The sequence below is a fragment of the Scyliorhinus canicula genome, chromosome 15, assembly GCF_902713615.1.
Source record: "Scyliorhinus canicula chromosome 15, sScyCan1.1, whole genome shotgun sequence".
In the NCBI taxonomy this organism is placed as follows: Eukaryota; Metazoa; Chordata; class Chondrichthyes; order Carcharhiniformes; family Scyliorhinidae; genus Scyliorhinus; species Scyliorhinus canicula.
Window position 1 is genome coordinate 124,104,075 of NC_052160.1, and position 23,597 is coordinate 124,127,671.

General features: G+C 47.1%; 1 protein-coding gene across 10 annotated transcripts in view; it reads right to left on the reverse strand.

The window, feature by feature from the left end:
* Window positions 1-23,597, reverse strand: part of LOC119977991 (6-phosphofructo-2-kinase/fructose-2,6-bisphosphatase 2-like) — a 94,084-nt gene that overhangs the window by 24,601 nt on the left and 45,886 nt on the right. For all 10 annotated transcript variants that reach the window (XR_005463339.1, XM_038819268.1, XM_038819274.1 and 7 more), the window contains 5 exons: window positions 21,213-21,337; window positions 15,458-15,665; window positions 14,168-14,314; window positions 13,717-13,821; window positions 1,652-1,781 (listed from right to left, as the gene is read on the reverse strand). Coding sequence is in view for 9 of the 10 variants with exons in the window: in XM_038819268.1 (XP_038675196.1) it covers window positions 1,652-1,781; window positions 13,717-13,821; window positions 14,168-14,314; window positions 15,458-15,665; window positions 21,213-21,337 (715 nt within the window). In the remaining variant the exon portion in view is untranslated. The remainder of the gene's footprint in view (window positions 1-1,651; window positions 1,782-13,716; window positions 13,822-14,167; window positions 14,315-15,457; window positions 15,666-21,212; window positions 21,338-23,597) is intronic.

The following is a 23,597-nucleotide window of genomic DNA, read 5'->3' on the forward strand; positions in this document are numbered from 1 at the left end:
ATCCTTTGACTTCCCACTAATCCGCGCCACCTCGTTAGAGATGGCTGACAGGCGGGTACAGGAAGCAATAGAGAGGGTAAAGGGTGTGTCAGCCTTTGTTACAGGGTTTTGGAGTGAAAAAAATCTTGCTACAGTTCTCTAGTGTCTTTGTGAAACGACACCTAGAATATTATGCAAATTTCTGGTCACCTTATGCAGGGAATGATGCGCTTGCCTTGGAGGAAGAGCAATAAAGGCTCACTAGACTACTTTCTGGGATGAGGAGTCGGTCCTGTGAGGTGAGATTGAACAGATTAAATCTATATTGTTTAGAAGATGAGGGGTGGTCTTATTGAAACACATGCAATATTTGGGTGGACTTGGTAGGTTCTATGATGGGAAAGTGATGTCTTCCCTGGTTGCAGAGTGTACAAATTGAGATTTCAGCCTCAGAATAAGGGATTAGCCATTTAAAACTGAGATGAGGATATTTTTCATTATTCAAATGGTTGTGGATATGTGGAGTTTTCTTCACCAGAAAGTTGCTGATGCAAGACTACACACAAGATGGAGATCAATAGATTTTTGGATAGTGGGGGGTGGATAATGCAAAGTGGAGCCGAGGTAAAATATCAACTACAGTTGTATTGAATGATGGGGCTTGAAGGGACAGATGGGCTATTCTTACTTTATTTCTTTTGTAATTTATGGAAACTCTCTCCCTTTATGTTAGTTTGGAATCTGCGCAATTGTGCTGCGCTTATATCTCAAGGGCTCAATATGTTCGACTGACTCAAACAATAAGCGAGAATGCTGTAAGTGGTTTGGGAGGGCTTTCAATGTTTCCTTTTCACCAGAAATATTAATTCTCAGGAACTCATCTCAGCGCACATTTGCCAAATTGAAGGTCATGTAATCTTACCCAGCTATTTAAAGGAAAGTTTGTTGAAGTAAACAAGTTCTAATCTCAGGTCTGTTAAAAGTGCAGTAGAGCACAGCAAGCTTATCCAATAAGTACCTGAGCAATAGAAAAGACGGAAATCCAGGTACAATCCACTGTCTTGTTTTGAGATAGTTGATATCTCAGCTGCAGTGCGGCATCACAACTGATCCCAACACGCTTGGATTTGGGGTTGGAAAATCAGTGAAAGTCCACGATTTTTGATTGCTATGTGTTCTGTGATAATGCGGCATTGTCAAACAAGTTGCTGAAACTTACAGGCTAAGTTCATGTAAGTAGTGCACAAATCAGGAGTAGGTAGCTGTAAAAGTATTTGCCAGCAGAGAATCAACAATTGAGAGAGAGACGCGTTGAAAATAAATTAAACTACAGGAGTTAATGTTGGTCAGGGTGGTGACAGTAACTCAGCCTTAGGGTAGGTGATCGTGGTGGGGTGTGTGGGGCAATTAATCAAATTTCCCATTCTTCACCAATATATGAATCTGGGTGGAAAGTACATCTCCTAAGTTCAGCTGCAAGCTTTCAATGTTCAATGACAAGTAATAGAGATTGTTGAGGTTTTAAAAAGAAAAAGAATGATCAGTTGGCATTCAAGAAATCATCTCATTGTGAATCAGTGCCATTAAGAGAGTTTGGCAGAAAACAAAAAGTGGGGGAGGGAAAAGGAAAAGTCCAAAAATTAAAGTATTGTCCATTTTCTTATTGTCGTACCTGCTCCCTTATTCATAAAGTAAGCGATGAGGCACCTCATGACAGCCTGGTGTGCAATAACAAGAACATTTCCCTGTCTCTCTAGTTCCATGATCACAGGCTCCACCCGTTGAACCAAATCCTGGTAGGACTAAACAAAAGCAGATGGGTTATTAAATAGGCAATATCGTAGTATGTCTTTTCAAATATATAATTTCTGAATTTAGAAAACCAGAAACAAAAAGTGCTTTGGGTATGGTTTAGATAATATAAAAACTGCCTTGCATCTAACAATTACAACATTAACATATAACCCATTTCTCTTAATGAAGCTGCTAAAAAGTATCACAAAACAAAACACAGCAAGGAGGAGATGCTCTTCTGAACTTGGTGTACTTTGCGAACAATAATACTCCTGTTCCACTCAGATATATTTTCTTTTTTTTAAATATCTTAATTGAGAAATGTTTATAATGATCAATACAACCCAAACAATAAAAATGGCAGAACATCACAATCTGAACAAAAGGGAAACAACACACAACATCTAATTAACTTAAATACAAAAACTAACCTAAACCCCTAACAACTGCCGGTGACCAACTTCTTGACAAAGGAAATAAATAGTTACCATTTATATAGAACCTCTCCACCAACCCGATGGTGAACTTGACCTTCGCAAAATGCAGAAAAAACATTAAGTCACCCACCCAAGTTTTAAATGTTGAGTCCAAACCAGCGGAGTAGGAGATCTCCAATCAAGCAGCATTTGCCTCCGGACAATCAACGAGACAAAGGCAAGGACATCTGCTTCACCCCAGACTGTATCACTGGCAAATCCGACACCCAAATATGGGTCATCAGCGCCATGGATAGACATCAACATGGAGTATCTCCGACATGGTACTTAAGAATGAAGCCCATAAGTTTGGAACAGGACCAGAACATATGTGTATGGTTAGCCGACCCAAGAGAACAGCGTTCACACCTAGCCTCAACACCAGGGAAGAACCCACTCATCCTGGGTCAAGTGCACCCAATGCAAAATCTTAAACTGAATCAGGCTCAGCCGAGCACACGAAGACATGGGGCGAAATTCTCCGACCCCCCGCAGGGTCGGAGAATCGCCCGGGACCGGCGAAAATCCCGCTGTGGCCGGAATTCTCCGCCACCCGGGAATTGGCGGGGGCAGGAATCACGCCCCCCCCAATCGGCGTGCCCTCCGCGCCGATCGGCGAGCACCCTGCGGAGATTCTCCGGCCCGCGATGGGCCGAAGTCCCGCCGCTGAGAGGCCTCGCCCGCCGCTGTGGTTTGAACCACCTCTGGTGGCGGCGGGATCGGCGGAGCGAGCGGCCCCCCGGGGTCCTTGGGAGGGGGGGGGGGGGGCGCGGGCCGATCGGACCCCGGGCGGTGCCCCCACGGTGGCCAGGCCCATGATCAGGGCCCACCGATCGACGGGCGGGCCAGTGCCGTGGGGGCACTCTTTTTCTTCCGCCGCCGCCACGCCCTCCACCATGGTGGAGGCAGAAGAGAATCCCCCAGCGCGCATGCGCCGGTGGTGACGTCGGCGGCAGCTGACGCATTGGCGCATGCGCGAACCGGCAAAGGCCTTTCGACCGGCGCCGGGCGTCAAAGGCCGTTGTGCCGGTTTTGGCGCCAGTCAGCATGGTGCCAACCACTCCGGCGCGGGCCTAGCCCCTCAATGTGAGGGCTTGGCCCCTAAAGGTGCGGAGAATTCCGCACCTTTGAGGAGGCCTAACGCCGAAGTGGTTGCCGCCACTCCGGGGCCCCCCGCCCCGCCGGGTAGGGGAGAATCCCGCCCATGGTGTTGACGTTATGAAGGGCCTCACTCCACACTTCACCATTGGCAATAGAGCCGCTCGTTATGGGGCTGGGGTCCTCTAGTAAGTGGAGGCGGATTAGTTGGGGAGGAGTGAGCATTGGGTGACCCATTATGCAGACAACCTACTTCTTTATATTATGGATTCAGCCCCCTCTATAGCCGACATAATGAAGTTACTTAGCACCTTTGGCTCCTTCTCTGGGTACAAATTGAACTTGGGCAAGAGTGATTGTTTCCCAATTAACCCTCCTGGGAGGCGAGCCCAACTGGGGATGTTACATTTTCGCCTTGCGAAGACAAGCTTCTGCTATCGGTGGATCTGGGTGGCCCACAACTGGGTCTCACTTCATAAGTTAAATTACACCAGTCTAGTTCACAGTATCAAAGCTGACTTGCAGAGGTGCAATAACGACCCTCCCCATCCTTGATGGGCATGGTTCAAACTATTCAAATAAACGTGTTCTTGAGGTTTTTAACCGATTTACCGCCCTGCTAACCAACAACAGTTCAACTGTGTTTGCAGTTTTTTCCCCACTTGCTTGTGTCTCCCCATTTTTTTCCCCCAAATCCTTTTCTTATCAAGGTCAACAAACTGATATCCTGTTTTATTCGGGTGGGTAGGACTCCTAAAACCCGTTGTGTTCTGCTCCAAAGAGACAGACAGGGCCTGATCCTCCCCAATGTATTGTTTTATTACTGGGCAGCCAATATTCCTAAAATATTGTTGTGGTTTTGTGATCCCAGGTCCATCTGGGGACAAATGGAAGTTCGTTCCTGTACTAAATCTACTCTTCTTGCAAGAATTACGACACCGTTGCCTTTTCGCCCTGTTAGATTTTCCTCAAATCCAGTGATGGGCTGCTCCCACAGAATTTGGAAACAGTTTCGGCAGCTTTTCAAGCACTTTTTCCTCTCTTCACTGGCCCCTATTTGCAATAATCACCTTTTCCTAACTGCTAGTTTGGACTCGACATTTAAATCTTGGGAGGTGAAGGGTCTGGAGATGTTTGGGGACCTGTTCGTGGAGGGGAGGTTTGCCAGTTTTAAGGAGTTATCCAGCTGCCCAGTTCTAGTCTTTTTCGGTATTTACAAGTTCACCATTTTTAACATAAAGCTTTTCCTTCCTTTCCTTTGGCCCACCCTGTCGCCTAATGAAGATGATTCTGTCCCTGGTTATGCCTGACGGTGAGTCTATTTCGGACATATATGGTCATATCCTTTCAACCGATTCCTTTCCATTGAGTGGTGCGAGGGCAAAATGGTAGGGTGGATAGGGTCCTATTCTTAATTTTTTTCCCGAATTTACAGTGCAGAAGGAGACCATTCGGTCCATCGAGTCTGCACCGGCCCTTGGAAAGAGCACCCTACTTAAGAGCACGCCTCCACCCGATCCCTGTAACCCAGTAACCCCACCTAACCTTTTTTGTACACTAAGGGCAATTTATCATTGCCAATCCACCTAACTGCACATCTTGTTGGGCCTTGTGGAGGAAACCGGAGCACCCGCAGGAAGTCCACGCAGACACGGGGAGAACGTGCAGACTCCGCACAGACAGTCACCCAAGCCGGGAATCGAACCTGGGACCCGAGAGCTGTGAAGCAACTGTGCGCTAACCACTGTGCTGCCGTGCTGGATCCCTCCTTGATTATATTTGGGAGGCAAGGCTCCAGCCGAAGTGCCAGTACTTTGGCAAGTAGCTTAACGTCTGCATTTAGAAGCAAAATAAGACAGCATGAACCATACTCTGTCGGGTCATTGTCCCTCTTAAGAACAGAGAGATAGAGACTTAAATGACGGTCGGGGGCAGCAACCTCTGGTATAGGGAATCATTGAACATGTCCAGATTTAAAGGCACAAGCTGCTCCACGAACCTCTTATAGAATTCAATTGGAAAGCCATCCAAGGCCAGGGGCTTTGCCAGATTGCATCAATCCAATACATTTTAAAATTTCAGCAAGGTGTAACGGGGATTCCAATTCACCGATCTATGCACCTCAACCACTGGGATGGGTAGGGCATCCAGAAAGTCAGACATGACCGACCCATCTGAGGAAGCTCCGATCTATAAAGATTGCTTTAAAGGATTCAAAAGCAGCGTTAACCTGAGATGGGGTGGCAATGAGGTTGCCGCTCGAATTGCGTATCTGTGTGATCTCCTGGGAGGCCGTCTGCCATTTAAGCTGGTGAGCCAAAAGACAATTTGCCTTCTCCCAGTTTTACTTTTTTAATTTTATAAATTAGAGTACCCAATGATTTTATTTTCAAATTAAGGGGCAATTTACTGTGGCCAATCCACCTAACCTGCACATTTTTGGGCTGTGGGGGTGAAACCCATGCAGATACAGGAGAAATGTGCGAACTCCACACGGACAGTGACCCAGGCCGGGATCGAACTCAGGTCCTCAGTGCTGTAGGCAGCAGTGCTAATCACTGCGTCACCGTACTGCCTTTCCTTCCCGTATTCATAAAACATGCCCCTTGAGTATGGTAATTAACTTACTGCCCTGCTAGTCGACAATAGTTCAATTGTGTTTGCAGATTTTCCCACTAGCCAGTAATTCGGGGGAGGATCAAGCGAGTATTGGTGATCCACCTCAAGAATGCAGTCCACCAGCCTCTGCTGCTCCACCCTCGTTGTCCTCAACAAATGGACTCTGTAAGAGATAATTTCCCCTGAGGACCACTTTAAGAGCCTACCACAATGTGGAAGGTGAGACTGACTCAGTTTTGTTAAATTTAATGTAGTCCTCTATGGCAACTGACGTAAGCTAACAAAAAATTATATCTGTTAAAGTTGGCCGTGAATCAGCTAATGGGAAAGTCCCATAGCAAGCGCATTTAGCCATGGGTTTCCCGGCAATCACAGCACCGATAAACTTATGGCTATAAAACTCAACTCTTGTTAAATAAGGAGCCTCACGGGGAACATGCGGCCAAGACAACACATAGCTCCGGTTTCTATACCGAGGAGTTCTACTCACAGAAACTCCTCAGTCTACCGGGAGACCAGGATGCCATTTTTAATTGGCGTCCAAAGCTCCGAGGTCCCAAACGCGACCCCTGACCCAAGCCCCAGCGCAGTATGGGAGGGTCGCTGGCCCCCAGCACTGCCCCGACACCCGTGCAGGACACCCCTGCCCGATTGCCAACACACACAAAATGCCAGCTTGGTACCATGGCAGTGTTAACCATGACAAGCGGGGTGCTCACCAGGGAGCCACAGACAGAAACATATCAACCGTTGGGGTAGGCTATAATCTTGAGACAGAAAACATAACCTTTTTATTAATTAAAATCGCCACACCACTGGCACTGCCAACAAACCCCGAATGAAAAACCTGCCCTACTCACCCCTTTGAGATGAGCAAATACCCTGGATCCTTCCAGTTGGCCATTCAAACCTTGAACGTTCCAGGTGATCAAACCAATATGGAGGTATCCCACCCCTCTCAAACTGGGATCAGCCATTTCCACCAAGAGAGATTAACCAAGGGATACTTAAAAGGTAAAGCAAGAAGATCCACCCAAGATGGGCACCAAACCAAGTCAAAAGATTGGACAAAGAAAATCAGCAGACATTGTCAGCAAACTACCCACCAACGCCATCGTACAACCACATTCCAGTACAAATATAAACAGAAGCGAGGCAAACAAAAACCTACCCACCTACTAAAGCCTACATCTAACAAAACAAGAACTCTTAGCTCATTATCTAAAAAAAACTAATGTATCTAAAAAAAACTACGATACAGTAGTCCCCCGTTATACCGCGCTCCGCAATACCGCGGTTCGCGATATACCGCGGGGGGGATTATGGACCCCAACTGTCAGTTGTGTCAATTTCAGCGGCCGGCTGATTATTTCAGTGAGAGCAGCTTCCCTCTCTGGATCAAAGTGAGCCGGCCGCTGAAATTGACACTGCCGGCTGCTCTCTCCCTCCAATCAGAAACATTAAAACTTAAAAGTTGGATTGGAGGGAGAGAGCAGCGGGCAGTGTCAATTTCAGCGGCCGGCTCACTTTGATCCAGAGAGGGAAGCTGCTCTCACTGAAATAATCAGCCGGCCGCTGAAATTGACACTGCCGAGGGGGGGGCGGGTGTTGGGGGGGAGAAGAGGGAGGGCGGGTGTTGGGGGGGGGAGAAGAGGGGGGGCGGGTGTTGGGGGGGGGGGAGAGGAGGGGGGCGGGTGTGGGGGAGACCCCCCTGGGGGTGTGGGGGAGAGAGGGTGGACCTGCGGGTGTTGGGGGAGAGAGGAGGGCCCTGCGGGTGTTGGGGGGGGAGAGGAGGGCCCTGCGGGTGTTGGGGGGGAGAGGAGGGGGGCGGGTGTTGGGGGGGGAGAGGAGGGGGGCGGGTGTTGGGGGGGAGAGGGGGGCGGGTGTTGGGGGGGAGAGGAGGGGGCGGGTGTTGGGGGGGGGAGAGGAGGGGGGCGGGTGTTGGGGGGCAGAGGAGGGGGGGGGTGTTGGGGGGGAGAGGAGGGGGGCGGGTGTTGGGGGGGAGAGGAGGGGGCGGGTGTTGGGGGGGAGAGGAGGGGGGCGGGTGTTGGGGGGGAGAGGAGGGGGGCGGGTGTTGGGGGGGAGAGGAGGGGGGGGGTGTTGGGGGGGGAGAGGAGGGGGGCGGGTGTGGGGGAGACCCCCCTGGGGGTGTGGGGGAGAGAGGGGAGTCCTGCGGGTGTTGGGGGAGAGAGGAGGGCCCTGCGGGTGTTGCGGGAGAGAGGGGAGTCCTGCGGGTGTTGGGGGAGAGAGGAGGGCCCTGCGGGTGTTGGGGGAGAGAGGGGGGCCCTGCGGGTGTTGGGGGAGAGAGGGGGGCCCTGCGGGTGTTGGGGGAGAGAGGGGGGGCCCTGCGGGTGTTGGGGGACGGGGGAGGAGAGGGGGGGGACGGGGGAGGAGAGGGGGGGGACGGGGGAGGAGAGGGGGGGGACGGGGGAGGAGAGGGGGGGGGAGGGGGCGAGCCGGAGGGTGTGGGGAGGGGGCGAGCCTGAGGGTGTGGGGGGACAGGGGGCAAGCTGGACGCTGTGGGGGAGAGCAGGAGGGTGTGGGGGAGAGGGGGAGAGGGAGCGAGCCGGAAGGTGTGGGGGGAGTGGGGGCGAGCTGGACGCTGTGGGGGAGAGCAGGAGGGTGTGGGGGAGAGGGGGAGAGGGAGCGAGCCGGAGGGTGTGGGGGAGAGGGGGAGAGGGAGCGAGCCGGAAGGTGTGGGGGGGAGAGGGGGCGAGCTGGACGCTGTGGGGGGAGAGGGGGCGAGCTGGACGCTGTGGGGGGAGAGGGGGCGAGCCGGAGGGTGTGGGGAGGGGGCCAGCCGGAGGATGTGGGGGGAGAGGGGGCGAGCTGGAGGGTGTGGGGGGAGAGGGGGCGAGCCGGAGGGTGTGGGGGAGAGGGGGCGAGCCGGAGGGTGTTGGGGGGGAGAGGGGGCGAGCCGGAGGGTGTTGGGGGGGAGAGGGGGCGAGTCGGAGGGTGTGGGGGGAGAGGGTCTAGTTGGAGGATGTGGGGGGAGAGGGGGCAAGCCGGAGGAAAAAAAAAAGAAATTGACACTGCCGGCTGCTCTCTCCCTCCAATCAGAAACATTAAAACTTAAAAGTTGGATTGGAGGGAGAGAGCAGCGGGCAGTGTCAATTTCAGCGGCCGGCTGATTTCAGTGAGAGCAGCTTCCCTCTCCGGATCAAAGTGAGCCGGCCGCTGAAATTTTAATTGGATCCACGATGGGGGTTTTAAATGTATTTAAAATCTATGCTAGCGCTTCCCATTGTGAGTCTACGGGGGTCTGACCTCCCCCCGCCCCCCGTAGACTCTCAATGGGAAGCGCTAGCATAGATTTTTAAATAAATTTAAAACCCCCATCGTGGATATCCGTGGCTCGGTTGCAACGCGGGTGGCTGTCTTGGACCCCAACACCCGCGTTATAAAGGGGGACTACTGTAATGAGCTGCAGTGAACCTTCCAAAACCACTCCCGTTAACTAACTCCTGTTAGCAGGGAGGCTCACGAATGGAGAAAGAGAAAAATAGATATGAACAATAAAACGCCAAAACTCCATTTAACTTGTGCATTGAAAGGAAGCTATATATTAACACATAAACAGAACCCCACATAGTTTAAAACCCCAATTCTAATCAAGAAATATAAGAACGCAGCCCCAATAAGAACAAGAAAAAATGAGAACAAACACGAAACCCCAACAATGTAACAATACAACATGCCGTCGACGTAGTCGAAAACCAAATTGCATCGAGCCCAACTTGTAACTTTTAAAAAGGCATGTCAAAGAAATATCTTTTCCCTCAAAAGTTACTCTGAGACAAGCTGGGTGGACCAAACCAAACCAGACTTCACTCTTTTCGGGGTGGCCTTAGCTCCATTGAACATAGCCCTTTTCTTTACTAACTCCGCACGCATGTCTTGGCAGAACCTGATGGGAGTGGCTTTCCCACTTAAAGTCACAGTGTTCCTTTACCCATCGCAAAACCCTCTCCCTTTTTTTAAAGCTACGGAATCTCACTATCAACACGCATGATGGATCTTCAGGACAAGACCTCAGCCGAAGAGTGCGATGGGCTCGTTCCAATTCTCGAGGGGAGATAAATCCACCCTTACCCATCATCTTGCAGAACATGCCTGAGAAGTACTCTGTGGATGTTGGGCCCGCCATTCCCTCCGGCAACCCCACAATTTGAACATTTTGCCTCCTGGACCTGTTTTCTAGGATATTATTCCTGGCTCTCAACAATCTATTTGTTTAAGTCACCAAAGGCAGTTTGGATTCCAGCGCGTCAATCCAATCACTGTGGTCCGACATGGCCACCTCCATATTCTTGATCGTGGCTCCCTGGACTTCAACTGTCTGATTAGTTTTCCCCAGAGCCGCTTGATGGGAGCCAAAGCCTCTTCAATTGATTTTTTGAGGTTATTCGACACAACTTGTCTGTGTTTTTCAAATTCTTTTGCCACGGTATTAGAAAGAACCTCGGTCATTAGTGGAGTGGTTAGAGAATCAGAAACTGACTCTGCCATTTTACTTGCCGCTGAGCTCTAAGAATAAACGATCTATGGCATCAGGAAAGAGGGGAAAATGTACAGTAGTCCAGCAGGAGCCACCTCTTGCATGTCTTCCTCCTACATTACGCCGCCGGAAGTCCCTAAGATGTATTTTACAATCAAGTTAAGAGTTCCTAGAACAAATCGAAATGTAATATGATTTGCATACTGGTATTTACTTTAAATGAGTGCGAGTACATCAACTTTTATATATTAAAAATCTTATGCCTGACGATTTTCTATTATAATCCACATAGCCTCATTCATGATGGAATGTCATGTGAATTTGTCATGCAATAATTACATTCTTTTGCCAATCGAGGCAATGCAATACTTTTGAATGGAAAAGAAAATATGCACAATTTGGACGACCTTAAAACCGAGACTGAGTTACATCTGTGTAGTCTGGGCTAATTGTTCTCAACATCTGACTGCACATCATCTGAAGACTTCACATGGTCTTGACTCCCTCAGAGTACCGCTATGAAAGATCAACTAGTCTTTTTTAAATAGCTGCAGCTCGTAGTTATAATGCAGGAAATTACAAGAGGAGAATTTTACCTCATTGTACCCACATCAATATGATAAAATTTACAACTGGACTGTAACAAATTGAGGAATAGGAAAAAGCAAATCATAATTTTGAAGTTGAAACTGTCGCAATGCCAAATGGCCTGCTGAATTGGCCATGCAAATGTATTAGATAAGGCCATATTTAACAAATAAAAATACAGCACAACATAATGTATTAAAATTAACATGTTGGTTTAATTTCTCCATTCTCAAGTACTTGTTATAAAAGGGCGTCAATCAACTTGCTCTGATTTTAATCCAACCTGTGCTTTTGGTGCCACCTAGTGACTGATTTTATAGCTGGTCTAATGCAAAAACAGAAAATGCTGAAAATACTCAGCAAGGTGAAGCAGCAGCATGGGGAGAATTAAAGACAGTGGCTTTTCATTAGAATTGGGAGTACTTGGAGATGTAACCGCTTATAAATACAGAGGCTGGGAATGAACAAAAGGAAAGGTTTGTGGAAAGCAAGAGGAGTTAAATGGCAAAACGGTTAATGGTGCAAGGTAAAAGAGAATGGTAATGGGACAAGTTGAAGAATAAAATCTAGAGGGGTTGGTAAATTGCAGCAGCAGAATCATGATCAACACCCACTGCCCCAAGAAAAGGGGTTATGATATAAAATTGTTAAACACCACGTGAAGTCTGGAAAGTTGTAAAGTGTCTAACCGAGGTGCTGATTCACAAGCTTCATTGGAACAGTGATGGTATCGAAGGTCAGAGAGCTCAGAGCGGGAGTGGGACAATGAAGTAAAATGGCAAGTAAATGGAAACTCGGGTTCATGGCTGCAGACCGAACAAAGGTGTTCAACTGGCATTTGGTGACTGCATCAAGAGCGAAAACAATATAATAAATTGAAAGTACACACAAATCACTGTTTCAGCTGGAAGCAGTATATCAGACCTTTGATGTTGGGAAGGATGTAAAAGGACACGTGTTGCAACTCCTGCACTTGCATGGGAAGTTGCCATAGGAAGGGGAGCAGGTGTTTGGGGTGATGAACAGTAAACCAGAAGGTCACAGAGGGAACTGACCCTGCAGAATGCTGAAAGGACTGTTGAGGGGTTTGTGTGCTTGATAGCTGAAGTTAACTGTTGGGACATGGAGGTTAGTGGAGTGCTTGGTGAGGCTAAGGGTGACCCTATCATGGTTCTGGGAGGAATGGTAAGGAACTGAGTGTAGAAAATGGGACTGTCAGCCATGTCAATCACAGTGGAAGGGAATTCTTAACAAGCCTTCACCAACATCAAACATCCACGGTTGAGCTGTTTGACTTAAATTAATTCCATATTTACCCAGTTTTTTGAGCCCTATAACTGCAAACAGCAGTAGATTAAGTATGTTAACATACTAATCCAATTTGCTTCAGGGGTTGGGTTCCTTAAGCCTGTGTGAAAGTTTGGAAGCTTGAGCTGAGTTACTTAACAACAGGTCTTGAAGCTGTAGCGCAGGACAGTAAGAAGCTAATCCAGTCAATTTCAATTAGAGTCAGAGGGAGAGATAAACTTTTATAGGTTTAAAATTTAGGTTTGAGCCTGGAACTTGTGAGTGGGATTGTAAATAGATATTATGCAAATAGCTGTTCGAACTGCCTGAAATGGCACCATGCAGAAATCATTACTTTTGTAATTGATGCCCACGGTGATGGTAAATCACTAAATCCATTTGCCCATTGCAGGTGACTGTCAAGGTTAAATGGGCACGCTTATAGAGGGGACCATTAATGGCACTACATTCATGATCTGTGATTTTTAAAGCTCCAAATGTCTATGCAATATTCACTGACAAAATTATTGTTGTGTACGAAAAGCACTAATTGTGATGAACACAGTTGCTGCACGAGTTCCAAACCTAACCAATGTTAGCAAGAAAAAAAAAAGTTCATATTTATTAATTCACTCTTGCAAGATATGAATTCACTGTTAATGTTGAAAGAGACTTGATTGTGCTGATACAAGGAAAGCAGAAAGCTAGCATGCTGCTGGCATGTTCGGCTTTACTGCAATAAGATTGGAATACAAGAATAAAGAAGTCCTGCAACAATTGTATACGGTTTTGGAGACACCACATTTGGAATACTGGACGCATTTTTGGTCTCCACATTCAGGGAAGCATATACTGGCATTGGAGGTGGCAGAGTGGTCCCGGAGTTGAGTGGACAGGTCCTATGTGGGAGGCTGAGTAAATTGGGCTTATAGCCTCTTAAATTGAGCAAAATAAGTGGTGATCTTGTTGAAAACCACATAATTCTGAGGGGGCTTGATTGGGTAGACACTGAGAGATTGTTTCCACTGGTTGAGGTCTAAAACATGGGGCACAGTCTCTGGATATGGGGCCGATTATTTAGCATGGAGGTGACAAGAAATTTCTTCAAAGGTTTGCGATTCTTTGGAATTCTCTACCCCAGGGGGCCATCTGGTATGGACAGGTTTTTGGTCTCAGAACATTAATGGCTATGGGGAGCGGGTGGGGAAATGGAGAATTGGAGCTCAAGATCATGCATGTGGTCGACTCCTGCTCTTATGTTTTGTGTTCTTGCTGTTGTGTTCAGTACTAAATTTTGATGTTATGACTCTTATTACTTGAAATTATTTTTCAATACAAAATGTTGAACACTGAACATATATATCCCTGCTCTCATACCTCTCCGCCTGGATAACGGTAATGGTACTTGTCCTGGTCTCGCAGAGCAAATTCATCTGGATATCGGTCCTGAATTTCACTGTAAGTCAACTCCTCACAAACACCCTAAAAGTGAGGTTAAGTACATTTATTTACAGATGCCAAACCATGACACAGAAAAATATAAAATGCAATGGAATTTCTACAGCTTCCAAAATTTAATGTTAAATCTTCAATTGGTTTTGTAATTAAATTTCGATAACATACAAATATTCTTTGTCCGAGGAAAGTACAGGAAAAATTGTGACTGAAGGAGGTATTTTTTAAAACGTTATTTAGGAATTTTTAGAAACTGACAACTGCAGTTGTAAGCAGGATTCCTTCCAATTCTTTTTCAATTTCATAAACGTTAAAGGAAAAATATTATTCAGTAAAATGATTTGAACAATTGCATTTATTTCTTTGTACTCACTGCATCAATTTCATTGAGGATTTTCCACTGTTCATAAGGAATCCCCAGGGCCTCAGCTGTTTGAATTGTTCGCCTCAGCTGGCTAGTCCAAACCTTCAGGTCTGGAATTTTCTGCTCTTCAACAAACTGCCGCAAGCTTTCAGCATACTGTAAAGAAAACATGATAATCCCCTACTTACTAATCAGTCTCATTTATTTCACCCACACATTATGCAAATGCCAATCGGTTGTTAAACTTTACTTGCGGCACAATTAATGAAACTCGGCTTTTATTTTATTGATCCCAGTTAGTATTTTTAGCGTACAAACTGCAAATATTATGCTAATGTGTACATTTACAGACCATGGCCGCAATTCTTCCAAAAATAAACAAAGTCCCCAAGCGAGCGCGTTTAGCTGTGTTTCCTAGCGTTCACAGTGCCGAGAAACACATGGGTATTCAACGCGGCTCGCGTTGAAAAAAAGGCCTGAATGGAGTTGAGGCCACACAGTCGAGGCCACACATAGCCCCGTTTCGTACAGTGGGGAGCTCTGCTCTCCAGAACTCCACATTGTAGTGAGAGATAAATGGTGCCCTGATTGCCGAGGCCCCCGAAACAATCCCCAGCATCCCACCCAGCAGCCCCCCCCCCCCCCCCCCCCCCCAAACACCCACGCTGGCCCCCCCCCCAGCCCGATTGCGCGCGTGCAAAAAAATGCCAACCTGGCAGTACCCCTGCCAGCTGGCAATGCCACCTTGACAGTGCCAGGGTGGCACGACCAGGGTATCCAGGTGGCACCAGTGCCAGGTTACCACTCTGTCCAAAGGGCATGCAGCTGGAGACCCCCACGAGTGCCATTTCATCTGGTCCCCGTTTGTGGGGCCAGTATCAAATGGCACCCGCACAAGGTCTCTGAGGCGAAGGGGTTGAATCCCAAAGCCTCAGGTATCTCGGGCATCTGCACATTAGAATGCCTCGCTCTAAAATGCAGATTTGCCAAAAGGTGATCCCGTCCATTGTGGGAGACATTCACATTGCAACATCTTGCGAGGCGTTGCAAGCCGGTATATCCCGGGAGCAGGTCTCCCAGCTTTCAACTGCCAAGCTGCGCTGCGGCGAGCTGACTTTCGGATGCCCGGTGCCCATTGAATCGCACCCCACAACTCAAGTTTATAAAAGGAACACAATAGAAAAAGATTTGCATCATCTTCAGTGTGTGCAATCATTCAGAATTTTATTGCAAACAACGAGTCTCCTCTCTGAATTCTTTGGGCAAATCAGGACTTTGCAATGCAGGACCTTTCAGTACCTCTTTCCCTTGAGCAGACAACTCCGAATCACCACCGAGCCTCCCAATACTGTTGTATTCACTCTCGCCATGCCGGCTCAGGTAGATAGAACGTGGATAGACATGAATGTTCATCAAGTAATAAACTATTTTACTCTGAATATAATCCTGGACTCTGTTCACCAGAAACCGTCGACCAACGTTAATTACTTTAATGAAGGACAAATCCCTAAAGTTAAGAAAGCATAATGATAGAAGTTAAACATTAACAACATGGCAGCCCAAATAAGCTTTTATTTTCAATTTCTCCAGGTAAGACAAGTGAAAGCTAAAACAAATGAACACAGACAACTTAGCAAACCAAGAAACAAACCAGACTTCATTTACCAGTACAATCATAGCAATCTACTTCATATTCAATTTAACACAGCACCAAGGTTCAGTAATCAATCCAACAGACTGCTGAACTTAGTGATTTGGGATCCACGTGTGTTCATTTCTGCCATTCCAATTTTACAGATAATTGCTGATAGGAGTCAAGATTGTTTTACATATTTCATTTAAGCTGAAAACTATCACTTTATCGTATTTAGCCTGACAGAAGCAATATTGTCAAACAAATAATAATAATAAGAATTGTTTATTGTCACAAGTAGGCTTCAATGAAGTTACTGTGAAAAGCCCCTAATCGCCACATTCCGGCGCTTGTTCGGGGAGGCCCAACTTTTCCAGTGTGTTTCAACCGTAAATTCAGCACCTGGTATAATTTTTTTTTTTTTTTTTTATAAATTTAGATTATCCAATTATTTTTTCCAATTAAGGGGCAATTTAGCGTGGCCAATCCACCTACTCTGCACATTTTTGGGTTGTGGGGGCGAAACCCACGCAGACACGGGGAGAATGTGCAAACTCCACACGGACAGTGACCCAGAGCCGGGATCGAACCTGGGACCTCAGCGCCGTGAGCACCTGGTATAATGACAGAAAAGATAGATAGATCTGTGCCTTTGTGGTAACAATGTTCATGAAGGAAGAGGAATCTGGAAAAAAATAGTTGTAGAAGCGGAGATGGTAGAGGTAATGGATGAGGTGAAAATTGAGAGTTAAGTGGTGCTGGAAAGGCTGGCTGTGCTTAGACTGGATAAGTCGCTTGGCCCGATGGCTTGCAGCCCAGGATTCTAAAGAAAATGGGGCTGAGACAACAGAAAGGCTTTCCATAAACTTCCAATCTGTCCTTGGTATGGGGGAGGTGCCAGAGGCTTGGAGGGCAGCACATTTGATACCTATACGTAAGGAAGGGTACAAGGGCAGTCCTGGCAACTACGTGCCAGTTGGTTTAACACCAGTGGGGGGTATGTTCTGCGAAAATAATCAGTGGGGGAAAAAAAATCAGATAGTTGTAGAAGATTTGAGTTAAACACAGAAAATTGGAGTTGGAGTCATTCGGCCCTTTGAGCCTGCTCTGCCATTCATCACCATGGCTGATCATTCAATTCAGTCCCCCGTTCCCCATATCCCTTGGTCCCTTTATTCTCAAGAGCTATATCTAACTCCTTATAGAAAACAATGTTTTGGCCTTAACTGCTTTCTGTGTTAGAGAATTTCACAGGCCCACCACTCTGGATGAAGAAATGTCTCCTCATCTTAGTCCTAAATGGTTTACCCCATACCCTTAGGTTGTGACCCCTGGTGCTGGACTACCCGACTATTGGGAACATAGGGCGGATTTCTCCGCAAGGCCCGACGCCGTTGTGAAACCTGGAGAGGTTCACGACGGCATCGGAAGCCTCTCCCAGCCCCCTATTCTCCCCTACCGGGGGGGGGGCCGTACCGGGAAACTCGGCAGCCGGGCCTTGTCCCTGGCTTCAAGGCCCGGCGCGCCAAGAATGACGCTGCGGCGGTGCCTAATGACGTCAGCAGCGCATGCCTTGGTTGGACAGCTCAAACCCGCGCATGCGCAGTTGCCGTCTTTCCCCTTGATCCTTCGGGGCGGCGGAGGGGAAAGAGTGCGTCCCCATGAGACGCCGGCCCGACGATCGGTGGGCACCGATCGCGGGCCAGTCCCCTCCCGAACACGGTCGTGGTGCTCGATCCCCAATCCGCCCCCCACAGGCCCCACTTACCTGGCGCACCATGTTCACAACGGCAGCGACCAGGTGTGGTTGCCGCCGTCGTGAACAGGTCGGGACCTGCAGGCCGCTCGGCCCATCCGGGTCGGAGAAACGCGGTCCGCCTTGAAAAACGGCGGCCCGCGTTTCTCCAAGCAGCGTGTCGGAAAAACGGACACGCCATTTTGGGGGGGGGGGGGGGTAGGAGAATAGCGGGAGGTGCGGGAGCGGACCTCCCGTTATTTTCCCACCCGTCGTGGTTGCGGAGAATCGCGGTCATACCTCTTGCATCTACCCTGTGTAGTCATGTTATATAATCTGTTACATGATCATGTTATATAATCTGGCTAGTCATGTTAAATAATCCCCCTCCCCTCATTCTTCTAAACTCCCACGAATATAATCCTAACCAACTCAATCTTTCCTTATACATCAGTCTGGTAAACTTTTGATGCACTCCCTCCATGCAAGAACATCCTTCCTGAAATGAGACCAAAGCTGCACACAGGGTAGCATGGTGGTTAGCATAAATGCTTCAAAGCTCCAGGGTCCCAGGTTCAATTCCCGGCTGGGTCACTGTCTGTGTGGAGTCTGCACATCCTCCCCCTGTGTGCGTGGGTTTCCTCCGGGTGCTCCGGTTTCCTCCCACAGTCCAAAGATGTGCGGGTTAGGTGGATTGGCCATGCTAAATTGCCCGTAGTGTCCTAATAAAAGTAAGGTTTGGGGGGTGGTTTGTTGGGTTATGGGTATAGGGTGGATACGTGGGTTTGAGTAGGGTGATCATGGCTCGGCACAACACTGAGGGCCGAAGGGCCTGTTCTGTGCTGTACTGTTCTATGTTCTAATATTCCAGATGTGATCTCACCAAGGCCCTGTATAACTGCAGTAAGACATCCCTGCTGCTGTACTCGGATCCTCTTGCTATGAAGACCAACACACCATTTGCCTTCTTTATGGCCTGCTACATCTCCATGCTTACTTTCAGCAACTGGTGTACACGTACCCAGGTCGCATTGCACATTCCCCACTCCATAGCCAATCAAATAATAATACACCTTCCTCCTTTTGCTACCAAAGCGGATAACCTATCATTCATCTACATTACACTGCATCTGCCATGCATTTGCCCACTCACTCAACTTTTCCAAATCACAGTAAAGCATTTCCATAACCTCCTCACAGCTCACCCTCCCACCCAGCTTTGTGTCATCTACAAATTTGGAACTGTACTCTATATTCCAAAAAACAAGTCACTTATAGATACCAAAAAAAAGTGGAACACTGTCTACCATCCTCCAGTTTATAAAAGGATGCAACGGATAATGTGTTTGACTACCAATCAGGAGATTCCAGGTTCGGCTCCTGGCTGGCTCGGAGTTCAATGTTTGTGGGCGGCACCGTAGCACAGTGGTTAGGACTGTTGCTTCACAGCGCCAGGGCCCCAGGTTCGATTCCCAGCTTCGGTCACTGTCTGTGCGGAGTCTGCACGTTCTCCCTGTGTCTGCGTGGATTTGCTCCAGGTGCTCCGGTTTCCTCCCACATATCCCGAAAGACATGCTTGTTAGGTAAGTTAGGTAATTTGGACAGTCTGAATTCTCACTCTGTGTACCCGAAAAGGCGCCGGAACGTGGCGACTAGGGGCTTTTCACAGTAACTTCATTTCAGTGTTAATGTAAGCCTACTTGTGACAATAAAGATTATTACTATAATATAACTACTTATCACGACTCGCTATTTTCTGTTCTCAGTTTTTTTTTTAAAAATCCAAGTCGACACTAACTCTCTTATTCCATGAACTAGTTTTGTGAACCAGTCTTTTATGTTGTACTTTGTCAAATGTTTCCTTGAGGTCCCAATAGACAACAGACTTAGTAGTACACTTAATGTAAAGTATGTGTGCAGGGACAGAGGGATCTGGGAGTGGATGTACATCGATCTTTGAAGGTGGCAGGACAAGCTGAGAAAGTGGTTAGCAAGGCATGAGATCTTGGACTTCATAAATAGAAGCCATGATGTGGAGATGCCGGCGTTGGACTGGGGTGAGCACAGTAAGAAGTCTTACAACACCAGGTTAAAGTCCAACAGGTTTGTTTCAAACACGAGCTTTCGGAGCACGGCTCCTTCTTCAGGTGAAGAAGGAGCCGTGCTCCGAAAGCTCGTGTTTGAAACAAACCTGTTGGACTTTAACCTGGTGTTGTAAGACTTCTTACTGTGTTCATAAATAGAAGCATTGAGTACAAAAGCAGAAATGTCATGCTCAACCTCTATAAAGTACTGGTTAAGCTACAATGAGAGTTATTATATCCAGCTCTGGTCATCAATGTGATGCTATTGTCAGATGGTTATGTTCAAATTGCCCCTTACTAGAAAACATTTGCCCCTAAGTAAAGGAGAACGGTGTGAAGTTGTGTTGGACTTCACCTGTCAACAAACCAGGAGATGGTTAGCACAGGGACATGGGCCCAGGTTCAGTCTTACTGAATCCACATGTCATATTTCACACCTGAATATAAACAGAGGTGGATGTCTTGATCTGAGTGGACTAAGATACTGTCTGAAAAAGTTCTGGGCACAGAGCAAGAGAGAGCAAACAATTCAGAACAGCAATTGTTGCAGTCGGCAGAGAAAGGCTGTTTTTTTCCTGTTAACCTGCAGAGAGAAAGCTGGGGTAATGTATATACACGGATTGAAGAGAAGGAACTTGCAGCAATTCAAGGATGCTGGAAGATTTGCCTTGGTAAGACTTGGAGAAGTACTCACCAGAATGGGCCTTACTGCTGAAAGTCAGTTCAGGAATTTTCAGAGGACTGGGGGAAGAGAACCTTCAATGGTTGCTGGATGTTATGGCTTGGTGAAAAGGGTAGACATAAACCCACTGGAAGCTGGGAGTGATTGTAGACTGTTTCCTATAAAGACTGTAATCCTGTGGAGAATGCAAAACTTATTTGCAGAAAGGCATTATCGGTTGTGTTTAAACATTAATAACGATCATCTTTTCTGTAGTTTAGAGTATTAGTTACCTAAGTAATGTTTAGTCTGAAAACTTTAAATCTTGTAACGCAATTCCTTTAAGTTTGCCACTGGGAATTCAAATTACTTTTTAATAGTTATCAACCTCAATGGAGATTACAACAGTCAGGGTCCTTGAGAGGATGAAGAGGAGGTTTACCAAAATGGTTTCGGGGATGGGGGAATTTTAGCTCCAAAATTAAATTGCAGAAGCTGTGATTGTTCTCCTTGGAGCAAAAGAGATTAAGAAGAGATTTGATAAGGTGTAAGGGAAAGGTTTGTGTAAGGTAAACAAGGATAATATCTTCAAATAGCGAACCGGATTTAAGGTTTTGACAAGAGTTGCAGGGGAAATGCGTGTAACAGCATTTTTATGTAGCAAGTGGTAATGAACTGAAACTCACTTGCTCATGAGGGTGGTGGAAACGAAGAAAGTAACAATTTCAAAAGGAAATTGGGTGGACACTTGAATGAAATACATTTGGAGGGCTACAGGACTAGAGCACGTAAACGGGGCTGACTGGATTGCTCCACGGAAAGACAGCATAGACTCGATAGGCCATATTACCACCTTCTGTGCATAAATAACTCTGTGATCTGTACATTGAACATTAGGCTGATCATAATTTTAGTCATTGATGACATTTTAATGCCCTTACTTGTCATAATCATCAGGGTCCAGTGGTTCATAGGTGATTGTATAACATTCAATTCGTTTGAGGAAATCATCCATAATACGATCTTCTTCGCATTCTGCATAGTCTGGACTTGATACCTTCACCTCCTGTACATAATACATGAGATAGGTCTTACATATGCTACACTAGACACTGCTTAGATGTACAACCAGAAATAAATAACGCATGTTTCTTAACTCTAACACTCTGCTGGATAGGCAAAGAGGTTGTCTCGGGAATAGGGCCAGTATGGCTCTGAGGAAGAGCAGACAGGGAGATGTTGCTGAAAACAGCGGGTCTGATGGCCTGAAGTGCATATGTTTTAATGCAAGAAGCATAATGGGTAAGGCATATGAACTTAGAGCTTGGATTAGTACTTGGAACTATGATGTTGTTGCCATTACAGAGACCTGGTTGAGGGAAGGACAAGATTGGTAGCTAAACGTTCCAGGATTTAGATGTTTCAGGCAGGATAGAGGGGGATGTAAAAGGGGTGGCAGAGTTGCGCTACTGGTTAGGGAGAATATTATAGCTGTACTACGGGAGGACACCTCAAGAGGGCAGCGAGGCTATATGGGTAGAGATCAGGGATAAGAAGGGTGCAGTCACAATATTGGGGGTTTACTACAGGCCTCCCAACAGCCAGCGGGAGATAGAGGAGCAGATAGGTGGACAGATTTTGGAAAGAAGTAAAAGCAACAGGGTGGTTGTGATGGGACTTCAACTTCCCCAATATTGACTGGGACTCACTTAGTGCTAGGGGCTTGGACGGGGCAGTTTGTAAGGAGCATCTAGGAGGACTTCTTAAAACAATATGTAGATAGTCCAACTAGGGAAGGGGCTGTACTGGACCTGGTATTGGGGAATGAGGGCTGCCATGTGGTAGAATTTCAGTAGGGGAGCATTTCGGGAACAGTGACCACAATTCAGTAAGTTTTAAAGTGCTGGTGGACAAGGATAAGAGTGGTCCTAGGGTGAATGTGCTAAATTGGGGGAAGGCTAATTATAACAATATAAGGCGGTAACTGAAGAACCTAGATTGGGGGCGGATGTTTGAGAGTAAATCAACGTCTGACATGTGGGAGACTTTCAAATGTCAGTTGAAAGGAATTCAGGTCCGGCATGTTCCTGTGCGGAAGAAGGATAAATACGGCAAATTTCGGAAACCTTGGATAACGAGAGATATTGTAGGCCTCGTCAAAAAGAAAAAGGAGGCATTTGTCAGGGCTAGAAGGCTGGGAACAGACGAAGCCGGTGTGGAATATAAGGAAAGTAGGATGTAAGCAAGGAGTCAGGAGGGCAAAAAGGGGTCACGAAAAGTCATTGGCAAATAGGGTTAAGGAAAATCCCAAGGCTTTTTACACGTACATAAAAAGCAAGAGGGTAGTCAGGGAAAGGGTTGGCCCACTGAAGGATAGGCAAGGGAATCTATGTGTGGAGCCAGAGGAAATGGGCGAGGTACTAAATGAATACTTTGCATCAGTATTCACCAAAGAGAAGAAATTGGTGGATGTTGAGTCTGGAGAAGGGTGTGTAGATAGCCTGGGTCACATCGAGATCCAAAAAGACGAGGTATTGGGCGTCTTGTAAAATATTAAAATAGATAAGTCCCCAGGGCCTGATGGGATCTACCTTAGAATACTGAAGGAGGCTAGAGAGAAAGTTGCTGAGGCCTTGACAGAAATCTTTGGATCCTCACTGTCTTCAGGTGATGTCCCTGAGGACTGGAGAATAGCCAATATTGTTCCTTTGTTTAAGAAGGGTAGCAAGGATAATCCAGGGAACTACAGGCCGGTGAGCCTTACATCAGTGGTAGGGAAATTACTGGAGAAAATTCTTCGAGACAGGATCTACTCCTATTTGGAAGCAAATGGACGTATGAGCGAGAGGCAGCACTGTTTTGTGAAGGGGAGGTCGTGTCTCACTAACTTGATAAGAGTTTTTCGAGGAGGTCACAAAGATGGTTGATGCAGGTAGGGCAGTGGATGTTGTCTGTATGGACTTCAGTTAGGCCTTTGACAAGGTCCCTCATGGCAGACTGGTACAAAAGGTGAAGTCACACGGGATCAGGGGTGAGCTGGCACGATGTATACAGAACTGGCTAGGTCATAGAAGGCAGAGAGTAGCAATGGAAGGATGCTTTTCTGATTGGAGGGCTGTGACTAGTGGTGTTCCGCAGGGATCAGTGCTGGGACCGTTGCTATTCGTAGTATATATAAATGATTTGGAGGAAAAAGTAACTGGTCTGATTCATAAGTTTGCATACAACACAAAGGTTGGTGGAATTGCGGATAGCGATGAGGACTGTCAGAGGATACAGCAGGATTTAGATCGTTTGGAGACTTGGGCAGAGAGATGGCAGATGGA